The sequence below is a fragment of the Pristiophorus japonicus genome, chromosome 24, assembly GCF_044704955.1.
Source record: "Pristiophorus japonicus isolate sPriJap1 chromosome 24, sPriJap1.hap1, whole genome shotgun sequence".
In the NCBI taxonomy this organism is placed as follows: domain Eukaryota; kingdom Metazoa; phylum Chordata; class Chondrichthyes; family Pristiophoridae; genus Pristiophorus; species Pristiophorus japonicus.
In genome coordinates, this window is record NC_092000.1 from 32,616,620 (window position 1) to 32,629,101 (window position 12,482).

Genomic DNA, 12,482 nt, shown 5'->3' on the forward strand with positions numbered 1-12,482 from the left:
CTAATTAGGTGGCCCAGGTACCAAGTGGTCTCCCAGAAACCAGGCGAGCAGCTCACACACCTTCAAGGCACAGACAAACTGCGAGAGTCTCACTGCAGAATTTCTGATGAGACGATTGCAAATGCCACAAGCAGAAGGATGGGTGATGTTTTGCCCAGCGCTCAATATTGAACATTTCTTTAATGAGGTTGGACTTTGTGTCTTTATCATTTGTTAATCGACCCACGTAAACAGAGATCTGACAGTTCCCTTGAATGTAGCATGAACATACTGAGCAGGGACATGGATCTGCTCAAATCTCTACGTCACGCCCTCACTGGGCAGGTGCTTCTCACCAGCCATGGCAGAGAATCATTGTAGATTCGCAAGATCTGGAAATGGACAGGTCTTTAATCTGTCACATGTGGGGAACTGTGACATTATCCACTTTGGTGGGAAGAATGGAAAAGCAGAATTTTTTTATAAGGTGGGAGACGAGTAAATGTTGGTATTCAGAGGGATTTAGGGGTCCTTGTACATGAAACACAAAGTTAATTTGCAGGTACAGCAGCAATTAGGAAGGTAAATGATATGTTAGCAATTATTGCAAGGGGGTTGCACTATAAGAGTCAGGAGGTCTTGCTGCAATTATATAGGCATTGGTGAGACCACACCTGGAATACTGTGTATAGCTTTTGTCTCGTTACCTAAGCAACGATATATTTGCCTTGGAGACGGTGCAACGAAGGTTTACTAAATTGATCCCTGGGATGAGAGGGCTGTCCTATGAGGAGAGATCGGATAGTGGGCCTATATTCTCTGGAATTTGGAAGAATGAAAGGTGATCTCATTCAAACGTATAAAATTCTTAGAGGGCTTGACAAGATAGATGCTAAGTGGCTGTTTCCCCTGACTGGAGAGTCTAGAACGAGAGGGCACAGTCTCAGGATAAGGGGTCGGCCACTTAGGACTGAGATGAGGGGAATTTTCTTCACTCAGAGGGTTATGAATCTTTGGAATTCTCCACCTCAGAGGGCTGTGGATGCTTAGTCAATCAGTATATTCGATGGATTTTTGGGCACTAGGGGAATCAAGAGATACCTGTATAGGAATACTGCAGAAAAGTGTATAGGGATAGTGTGGAAAAGTGGATTTAATGTAGAAGTTCAGCCGTGATCTTTTTGAATGGCGGAGCAGCTCGATGTGCGGTATGCGCTACATTTGCTCCTATTTCTTATGTTCTTATATTTACTGCATTGCTGTGTCAGAGGGTTAAGGGATCAAATTGTACCAGCCGTGTCCTTTAATATGGACAGTGTCCATTAGCTGCAAGGAGAGACACGGCTGAGAAAGTGGCCAGAAATGGTGAAGTGGTTGGTTTGTGAGCTGGTCTCGGCGTCCTGTGGCTCAATCAGAATTGGAACTCTGGCCTCACTCGCTCTAACACGGTGAGCTGGGAGTCAGTCAGCTCGCCAGTCGCGGCCTGACCAATCCCGTCAGCCTCCGACACTCGGCCGGCTCACGGCTCCTCGACAGGGGAGGAGGAGGAGGAGGAGTGGGAGGTGGGGCAGAGGGGCAGTTGCGGAGTGGAGAGGGGTTTCGGAGGGAGAGCTGCGAGGTGGAGGTGAGTCGGAAGTTGGTTGGAGGAGGAGAGGAAGGTGGGGGGCAGAAGGGGAGGGGCGAGGGGAGGAAGGGGTGATGCAGAGGCAGAGGCAGATGCGGAGGGGGATGGACCTGGGCTGGCAGCTTGCCTGTCTAGGATCAGATTTCATGCAATCATACAATCATAGAATGATCCAGCACATAAGGAGGTCGTTCGGCCCATCGTGCCTGTGCCGACTCTTTGGTAGCGCTATGCAATTAATCCCACTCCCCTGCTCTTTCCCCATCGCCCTGTAAGTATTTTCCCTTGAAGTATTTATCCAATTCGTTTTACAATGTTACTACTGAATATGATTCCACGACCCTTTCAGGCAGTGCATTCCAGATCACAACAACTCATTGTGTAACAAAAATATCTTCACATGTCACCTCTGGTTCTTTTGCCAGGGATGTGGGGTGGAGTGATTGGGTGATTTGATTTGAATGAAGTCAAGGCCATGGGCTTTTCTGTCCACACTCTGAGGGCTAAAGAGAGCAGGAACTGTTGTAACACCATTACATCCTCAAAGGAGGAGGACACATATCAACAATTCCATACAAAGTTTGAGATTCCCAGAGCAGCTTTGTTTCAATGGGTCTGAGCTGGAGGGATAAAAGACTTGCATTTATATAGTGTCTTTCATGATCACTGGACGTCTCAAAGCAATTTACAGCCAATGTGTAGTCACTAACAGCAACGTGACAATCTGTTTTTGTTATGTTGTTTGAGGAATCGATATTGGCCAGGACACTGGGGATAACTCCCCAGCTCTTCTTCAAAATAGTGTCATGGGATGTCTGAGAGAGCAGACGGAGCCTCGGTTTAACGTCTCACTGAAGTGCTCCCTCAGTAATGCACTGGAATGTCAGCCTAGATTCATGTGCTCCAATTCCTGTCGAGGGATGGTAACCCACAACCGTCTGACTCACAGGCGAGTTATGCTACCCACTGAGGCACAGCTGACACTGTGCATGTGAGGAATCAGGACACAAGTGTACAAACACTGCACTGGCAATTTACTGCATTCCGGAAAACTGGATTTGGTTCACCACAGTACAGGACAATAGGGACATTCTACCATGTGGGTCTTCGCATTGCTGGATTAAAATAAAGTGGTAAAACTGAGTGTATCCAGTGGGCTTTAGGATCTTGGCAGTCAGGAGAGGAGGGAGGGAGAGAGCCCTGGTCACACACACACCCAATACTCGCTCAGGGTTGCGTGCCCAATGTACACGTACTGAACATTTAAAAATAGATTCACTTTCCACTTAGCACTGACTGTAACGTTAAGGAAAATAGCATTATGCTGATTTTTCACAGATGGAGAAATGTATGGAACTGCACGGCCAATCGTGCCATTCGCCAGTGTTAGAGGCCACGGCACAGTCTTCATCTTCATTCTCAGTACTATGGGGCTGCCCACTCGCCCAAAACCTGAATGAGAAAAGAGATCAGAATGAATGGTCTGTTGGACACTGAGGGGGTGAAAGTCCCATGTTCTGCACCTCCCGTTAGTGCGGGGTGGGGGGTGCGCTAGCGGCTCTCGCGGAATAGCGCGGGAGTTAGCAGAAGCACGAACACCCTGCCGTTAGTGCCTGGTCCGCTGCGCCTCCGCTGATGATGCCATTGCTGTCCACGGCAAACCCCCTTTTCACCCCGCAGTTGAAATTGGCCAGCGCCCCATGAGGCCGCCTTGGCCGATGCCCACGCCTGCCTCGCAGGTCGCAGACTGGGCCAATCACCCATCGTGGGGCAAACCTTAAAAGGGGATGTGCACTGCGCCGTGCGCCGCCTTCTTTTATTTTCCCCTCCGTTACCGGTCGGGCCATTTGCCGCTCCTTTCGCGGGATCTGGGCCGCAATCGTGCGGCCCGGCACTCCATCTCGGTGCCAGGCTGTGGCCCTTAGCCCTCGTGGTCTTGAGGAGGCCTCCAAATGGCCTGCAGAGTTCGCAGCGTCCCTCCACTTTAGCGGAACGGCAGAGGCGTTGAGACGCGGCGAGGCTGCATAGCGCTCCTGAATCCGCCCCGAAAGGGAGTAGAGCGCACGACATTACGCTGCACTTCCTGTGAGAGGCGATAACTGGAGTTTTGCGGCCGGGCCAGGACTTTCGCGCCGGTTGCTGGAAATCCCGCTGCGCCTCGGTTACCAGCCCCAAACGGGACGTAATCAAATTTCAACCGCTAGGTTTCTTACACGGACCCTTTGTAATGTGTATGCAGAGATTGCACTGTGCCCCCCAGCATGACCCGTGCTCCTTCCCCTGCTACCGAATGCCCGCGTCGTCCCGTGAAATCCGACTGAGGGGAAATCAGCCCCGGAACCAGAACGTGTGGGTCGCGGCGCTGCTGGTAACCGGGGCAATGAGCGGCCCCGGAGCCGGGAGGTGTGGAGGAGCCGGGAGCGGGATCAGAGCGCTGGGCGGCCTTGGACAGTGCGGTGAGTGTCGGGCTGTGAGGAGCGAGAGGAGCCGGTGATTGTAGCCGGCAGATGCTGTGAACAGCGGCTGCATTATTCAGGCAGGAAGTTCTGCTGCTGCTTTTTGCTGATTCAGTTTATATCACAATAACACAAGGTTTTGTCTCGCTGCGCTGCGCAACCTAACTTTTCTGTCCTGGCTACTTTGCTGTTGTGCCACCCTGTATGTCCCTGGATTTATGGATTTAGTTTAGAAAATATGGCCACCCTATCTAATGTTCACAAGAGATTCCACAATAAACTGATTTTTTTTTTTTTAATTCGTAGCCAATCTTTCCAATTCTTTGTCAAATCACAAACGCCAGAGGTCACCTTGGGCCCATTCAAGGATCACTCTGCGCCAATGCTCTTAGCCAAAAGGCCTAGAGCCACTGCACCGTTCCTGGAAGTACTGCAATACCAGGTTCGTGCCATGGAGGTGGACGGGTCAGGCCCCCCACACACCTCCGTGGAGGTGGATGGGTCAGGCCCCCCACCCACCTCCTATTTCCAAAAAGCATAGGAGAACCACCTTCCTGATCCAGGGAGAACCACCTTGGGGTTATGGTGGTTACTCCCCTGTCAGGTCAGTTACGCATGATCTTAGCCAAAAGGCCGAGAAGCGATTCCACAATAAACTGATGGCTCAACATTTACAGTCATTGTAACCTCTATAACAGTACAATGATGATTCAACACATGGGCATGGTACTGTGTCTTTCACTGGTGCAGCATTCACTTATTAAGTTGATGCCATTTTGTGCACCAGCACAAATATAATTTGACTTTTTTCCTCTCACGCATGAAGTTCTACTGATGGCCAAACGGTTGGACATATTAACACACAGAGCCAAGCTTCTTAATCAACAATTAACTGGATTTATACAGAATTACTCAGACTTGGCTTCATTGCAACTCTGCAGGAATGATGTTTGTTGAAGTGTGGAAGCAATGGGAAAAGGAACAAAGTGACCTCAAATAGACAGGCACAGCTTCAAGGACAGCCTATTTTGCTAACCTGTCTATGTCTTTCTCTGTCACTGTTTTCAAAACCTTCTACTTTAGTATCGTGAGAAACTTTTAAGATTGTTCATCCTGTACCCAAGTTAAAATGTAAAAATGGCTTTGGATCTTATTGACGTAACTCGGCCCGATATCAACGCATTCATGAGCCTCTGCCCGAGTCGCGCAGCCACCTCAGTCATTTATTAAACCAGTGGTGGAAACATAATGGTGGGGCGAAAACCAGGGGCAAATATACCGCTTTGATTTTAATTCCCTTATCATCCAGTTTCCGCTGAGCGGAGGGAGTTAATATCCCCCCTTAGATCAACAATGATAAATATTTGAATAGGCGATGGGAAGGATCCAAATCAAGTATATTCCAGGAAGAGGGAAGCTGAAATTTTTATTGAAAATAAACACGACTATTTCCTGACTCAACATGTTAATGGAGTAACCAGAAATAATCATATATTAGACCTGGGGGGCGAAATTCGGGTACTTAGCACCTCTCGTTAGTGTTCCTGCTAATTTGGGCGGGGGTTTTGCGGTGGCACTAACAGTACCTCACTCTACTGCATCCGACGATGATGATGTAATCACCGTGTTCAGCACCCCGTTAGTGCCCCGGAAGCTAAATTCGGTTGGTGCCCCTGTCTTACCGACTGCCGTTGACGACAGCTTCAGCTGTTGAGTTTCAGTCAGGAATCAGCTGCAGGGGCAGTATTTAAAGGTGCCAACTTTAATTACAGGCCAGTCAGCCTAACATCGGTGGTGGGAAAATTATTGGAAAAATTTCTGAGACATTCATTTAGAAAGACATGTATTAATCAAGGATAGGTAGAAGATCGTGTCTGACTAACTTGATTGACCTTCTGTGTTGCCACTTCAAAAAATTCAATGAAGGTAGTGCATTTGATGTGCATATGGATTTTAGCAAGGCTTTTGATAAGGTCCCACAAGGCTGACTGGTTACAAAAGTAAAAGCCCATGGGATCCAGGACAAAACGGCAAGTTGGATACAAAATTGGCTTAGAGGTAGGAAGCAAAGGGTAATGATCGATGGGTGTTTTTGTGACTGGAAGGCTGTTTCCAGTGGGGTTCCACAAGGCTCAGTGCTGGGTCCCTTGCTTTTTGTGGTATATATCAATGATTTGGACTTGAATGTAGGCGGTATAATTCAGAAGTTTGCAGATGATACAAGAATCGGCTGTGTGGTTGATAATGTTGAAGAAAGCGGCAGACAGCCGGAGGATATTAATGAACTGGTCAGGTGGGCAATGAGCTTCTACTTCTATAAATTAACGGCATCTAATACTGAACTAAATAGAGTTGAGTATAAGGAAAAGCTAAATAAAACAAAAGCTGCTATTAGATCAGCTGGAAGACTAATGGCAAAAAGGATCGCAGACATCTGTGGAAAAAATGGGGAAAGCTTTTTCAATTATGTGAAGGCTTAGAGATCTGTCAAAGACTGTTGGGCCATTGAAGGTCGTTCAGGGGCAGGTTACTAAGGACTGGGTATGGCATAAATATTAAATGAGTACTTTGCATCGGTCTTCTCTCTTGAAGACGATACTCGACGACTAGAATTGAATGATTTTAATAATAAAACTAATAATATTAAAATAGATGAACAAACTATTTTCGATAGATTTAAGAACTTGAAAATAGATCGAGCAGCCGAGCCGGATGATATGTACCCAAGGGTCCACACGGAGGTGGGACACATACTATGTGAGCCCCTAGCATGTATTTTTAATAGCTCACTGTACTCTAGTATGGTTCGCGCAGACTGGAAGGAGGCTAATATAGTCCCCATCTTTACAACAGGTGACAAGATGGACATGGGTAACTATAGGCCTATTAGTTTGACATCAGTCATAGGAAAGATGCTTGAAGGAATCATAAGGGATGCAATATATGACGAGCCAAAGGTGGGCAGAGGAAATGTTTCAAGGATACCCTCAAAGCCTCCCTGATAAAATGCAACATCCCCACCGACACCTGGGAGTCCCTGGCCAAAGACCGCCCTAAGTGGAGAAAGTGCATCCGGGAGGGCGCTGAGCACCTCAGGAGGATGCAGAAATCAAGTGCAGGCAGCAGAAAGAGCGTGCGGAAAACCAGTCCCACCCACCCTTTTCTCAACGACTATCTGTCCCACCTGTGACAGGGACTGTGGTTCTCGTATTGGACTGTTCAGTCATCTAAGAACTCATTTTAAGAGTGGAAGCAAGTCTTCCTCGATTCCGAGGAACTGCCTATGATGACGATGAATATATGATTGCTTGGATAGGGAGGGACATATTAGGGGCACCCAACATGATTTCATAAAAAGGAGGCCATGTCTTACAAATCTGATTGTATTTTTTGAAGACGTCATGTAGATGGTGGATGAGAGATGCCCAGCAGACATTGCCTACTTAGACTTTCCAAAAATCATTAGGTAAGGTTCCATAGAAACATAGAAAATAGTTGCAGGAGTAGGCTATTCGGCCCTTCGAGCCTGCACCACCATTCAATAAGATCATGGCTGAGCTTTCACCTCAGTACCCCTTCCCTGCTTTCTCTCCATACCCCTAGATCCTTTTAGCCGTAACGGCCATATCTAACTCCCTCTTGAATATATCCAATGAACTGGCATCAACAACTCTGCGGCATGGAATTCCACAGGTTAACAACTCTCCGAGTGAAGAAGTTTCTCCTCATCTCAGTCCTAAATGGCCTACCCCTTATCCTAAGATTGTGTCCCCTGGTTCTGGACTTCCCCAACATCGGGAACATTTATCCCGCATTTAACCTGTCCCGTCCCGTCAGAATCTTACACGTTTCTATGAGATTCCCCTCTCATCCTTCTAAACTCCAGTGTATAAAGGCCCAGTTGACCCAGTCTCTCCTCACACGTCAGTCCAGCCATCCCTGGAATCAGTCTGGTGAACCTTCGCTGCACTCCCTCAATAGCAAGAACGTCCTTCCTCAGATTAGGAGACCAAAACTGAACACAATATTCCAGGTGAGGCCTCACCAAGGCCCTGTACAACTGCAGTAAGACCTCCCTGCTCCTATACTCAAATCCCCTAGCTATGAAGGCCAACATGCCATTTGCCTTCTTCACCGCCTGCTATACCTGCATGTCAACTTTCAATGACTGATGAACCATGACACCCAGTTCTCGTTGCACCTCCCCTTTTCCTAATCTGCCGTCATTCAGATAATATTCTGCCTTCGTGTTATTGCCTCCAAAGTGGATAACCTCACATTTATCCACATTATACTGCATCTGCCATGCATTTGCCTACTCATCTAACCTGTCCAAATTACCCTGCAGCCTCTTAGCATCCTCCTCACAGCTCACACCACCCCAGTTTAGTGTCATCTGCAACTTGGAGAAATTACACTCAATTCCTTCATCTAAATCATTAAAGAGCTGGGGTCCCAGCACTAAGCCTTGTGGCACTCCACTAGTCACTGCCTCCCATTCCGAAAAGGACCCATTTATCCCGACTCTCTGCTTCCTGTCTGCCAACTAATTCTCTATCCACGCCAGTACATTACCCCCAATACAATGTGCTTTGATTTTGCACACCAATCTCTTATGTGGGACCTTGTCAAAGGCCTTTTGAAAGTCCAAATACACCACATCCACTGGTTCTCCCTTGTCCACTCTACTAGTTACATCCTCAAAAAATTCCAGAAGATTTGTCAAGCACGATTTCCCCTTCATAAATCCATGCTGACTTGGACCGATCCTGTCACTGTTTTCCAAATGCGCTGCTATTTCATCCTTAATAATTGATTTTCCCCACTACTGATGTCAGGCTAACGGGTCTATAATTACCCGTTTTCTCTCTCCCTCTTTTTTAAAAAAGTGGTGTTACTTTAGCTACCCGCCAGTCCATAGAAACTGATCCCGAGTTGATAGACTGTTGGAAAATGATCACCAATGCATCTACTATTTCCAGGGCCACTTCCTTAAGTACTCTGGGATGCAGACATCAGGCCCCGGGGATTTATCGGCCTTCAATCTCATCAATTTCCCCAACACCATTTGCCGCCGTATAAGGATATCCTTCAGTTCCTCCTTCTCTCGAGATACTCGGTCCCCTAGTACATCCGGAAGATTATTTGTGTCTTACTTTGTGAAGACAGAACCAAAGTATTTGTTCAATTGGTCTGCCATTTCTTTGTTCCCCATTATAAATTCACCTGAGTCTGACTGCAAGGGACTTACGTTTGTCTTCACTAATCTTTTTCTCTTCACATATCTACAGAAGCTTTTGGAGTCAGTTTTTATGTGCCCGGCAAGCTTCCTCTCGTACTCTATTTTCCCCCTCCTAATGAAACCCTTTGTCCTCCTCTGTTGAATTCTAAATTTCTCCCAGTCCTCAGGTTTGCTGCTTTCTTTGGCCAATTTATATGCCTCTTTCTTGGATCTAACACTATCCTTAATTTCCCTTGTTAGCCACGGTTGAGCCACCTTCCCTGTATTATTTTTACTCCAGACAGGGATGTACAATTGTTGAAGTTCATCCATATGATCTATAAATGTTTGCCATTGCCTATCCACCGTCAACTCTTTAAGTATCATTTGCCAGTCTATTCTAGCCAATTCACGCCTCATGCCATCGAAGTTAGTTTTCCTTAAGTTCAGGACCCTAGTTTCTGAATTAACTGTGTCACTCTCCATCTTAATAAAGAATTCTACCATATTATGGTCACTCTTCCCCAAGGGGCCTCGCACAACAAGATTGCTAATTAGTCCCTTCTCATTTAAATTAAAGTCGCCCATGATAACTGCTGTACCTTTATTGCACACATCCCTTATTTCTTGTTTGATGCTGTCCCCAACCTCACTACTCCTGTTTGGTGGTCTGTACACAACTCCCACTAGCGTTTTCTGCCCTTTGGATATCCGCAGCTCCACCCATACCGATTCCACATCATCCAGGCTAATGTCCTTCCTTACTATTGCATTAATTTCCTCTTTAACCAGTAACGCCATCCCGCCTCCTTTTCCTTTCTGTCTTTCCTTCCTAAATGCTGAATACCCCTGGATATTGAGTTCCCAGCCTTGGTCATCCTGGAGCCATGTCTCTGTGATGCTAATTACATCATATCCATTAACTGCTATCTGTTCAGTTAATTCGTCCACTTTATTCTGAATACTCCTCGCATTGAGGCACAGAGCCTTCAGGCTTGTCTTTTTAACACACTTTGCCCCTTTAGAATTTTGCTGTAATGTGGCCCTTTTTATTTTTTGCCTTGGGTTTCTCTGCCCTCCACTTTGATAATACTCCTTTCTATCTTTTGCCTCTGTCTCCCTTTTATTTCCCTCTGCCTCCCTGCATAGGTTCCCATCCCCCTGCCATATTAGTTTAACTCCTCCCACAGCACTAGCAAACACTCCTCCGAGGACATTGGTTCCAGTCCTGCCCAGGTGCAGACCGTCCGGTTTGTACTGGTCCCACCTACCCCAGAACCAGTTCCAATGCCCCAGGAATTTGAATCCCTCCCTTCTGCACCACTCCTCAAGCCACGCATTCATCTGAGCTATCCTGTGATTCCTACTCTGACTAGCATGTGGCACTGGCAGAAATCCTGAGATTGCTACTTTTGAGGTCCTACTTTTTAATTTGGCTCCAAGCTCCCTAAATTCTTCTCGTAGGACCTCATCCCATTTTTTACTTGTATCGTCGGTACCTATATGCACCACGACAACTGGCTGTTCACACTCCCTTTTAGAACATAAGAACATAAGAATTAGGAACAGGAGTAGGCCATCTAGCCCCTCGAGCCTGCTCCGCCATTCAATAAGATCATGGCTGATCTGGTCGTGGACTCAGCTCCACTTACCCGCCCTCTCCCCGTAACCCTTAATTCCCTTATTGGTTAAAAATCTATCTATCTTTGACTTGAAAACATTCAATGAGCTTGGGCAGAGAATTCCACAGATTCACAACCCTCTGGGAGAAGAAATTCTTTCTCAACTCGGTTTTAAATTGGCTCCTCCGTATTTTGAGGCTGTGTCCCCTAGTTCTAGACTCCTCGACCAGTGGAAACAACCTCTCTGCCTCTATCTTGTCTATCCCTTTCATTATTTTAAATGTTTCTATAAGATCACCCCTCATCCTTCTGAACTCCAACGAGTAAAGACCCAGTCTACTCAATCTATCATCATAAGGTAACCCCCTCATTTCTCGAATCAGCCTAGTGAATCGTCTCTGTACCCCTTCCAAAGCTAGTATATCCTTCCTTAAGTAAGGTGACCAAAACTGCACGCAGTACTCCAGGTGCAGCCTTACCAATACCTTATACAGTTGCAGCAAGACCTCCCTGCTTTTGTACTCTCGCAATGAAGGCCAACATTCCATTCGCCTTCCTGATTACCTGCTGCATCTGCAAACTAACCTTTTGTGATTCATGGACAAGGACCCCCAGGTCCCTCTGCACCACAGCATGTTGTAATTTCTCCCCATTCAAATAATATTCCCTTTTACTGTTTTTTTTCCCAAGGTGGATGACCTCACACTTTCCGACATTGTATTCCATCTGCCAAACCTTAGCCCATTCGCTTAACCTATCCAAATCTCCTTGCAGCCTCTCTGTGTCCTCCACACAACCTGCTTTCCCACTAATTTTAGTGTCATCTGCAAATTTTGTTGCACTACACTCTGTCCCCTCTTCTAGGTTATCTATGTATATTGTAAACAGTTGTGGTCCCAGCACTGATCCCTGTGGCACACCACTAACCACTGATTTCCAACCGGAAAAGTACCCATTTATCCCGACTCTCTGCTTTCTGTTCGCCAGCCAATTCTCGATCCATGCTAATACATTTCCTCTGACTCCGCGTACCTTTATCTTCTGCAGTAACCTTTTGTGTGGCACCTTATCGAATGCCTTTTGGAAATCTAAATACACCACATCCATCGGTACACCTCTATCCACCATGCTCGTTATATCCTCAAAGAATTCCAGTAAGTTAGTTAAACATGATTTCCCTTTCATGAATCCATGCTGTCTCTGCTTGATTGCACTATTCCTATCTAGATGTCCCGCTATTTCTTCCTTAATGATAGTTTCAAGCATTTTCCCCACTACAGATGTTAAACGAACCGGCCTATAGTAACCTGCCTTTTGCCTGCCCCCTTTTTTAAACAGAGGCGTTACATTAGCTGCTTTCCAATCCGCTGGTACCTCCCCAGAGTCCAGAGAATTTTGGTAGATTATAACGAATGCATCTGCTATAACTTTCGCCATCTCTTTTAATACCCTGGGATGCATTTCATCAGGACCAGGGGACTTGTCTACCTTCAGTCCCATTAGCCTGTCCAGCACTACCCACCGAGTGATAGTGATTGTCTCAAGGTCCTCCCTTCCCACATTCCTGTGGCCTGCAAGTT

The 12,482-nt window shown here is 46.6% G+C and overlaps 1 protein-coding gene and 1 pseudogene across 1 annotated transcript in view; both read right to left on the bottom strand.

Annotated features, from left to right (window-relative positions):
- Positions 1-2,444: 2,444 nt before the first annotated feature.
- The window catches only part of LOC139237844 (hepatic lectin-like), a 54,076-nt gene continuing 44,038 nt past the window's right edge, over positions 2,445-12,482 (bottom strand). The window contains exon 3 of the mRNA XM_070867069.1: positions 2,445-3,055. Within this exon, the coding sequence (XP_070723170.1) occupies positions 2,923-3,055 (133 nt within the window). The 3' untranslated portion in view covers positions 2,445-2,922. The remainder of the gene's footprint in view (positions 3,056-12,482) is intronic.
- Positions 4,465-4,704, bottom strand: LOC139238037 (U2 spliceosomal RNA; annotated as a pseudogene).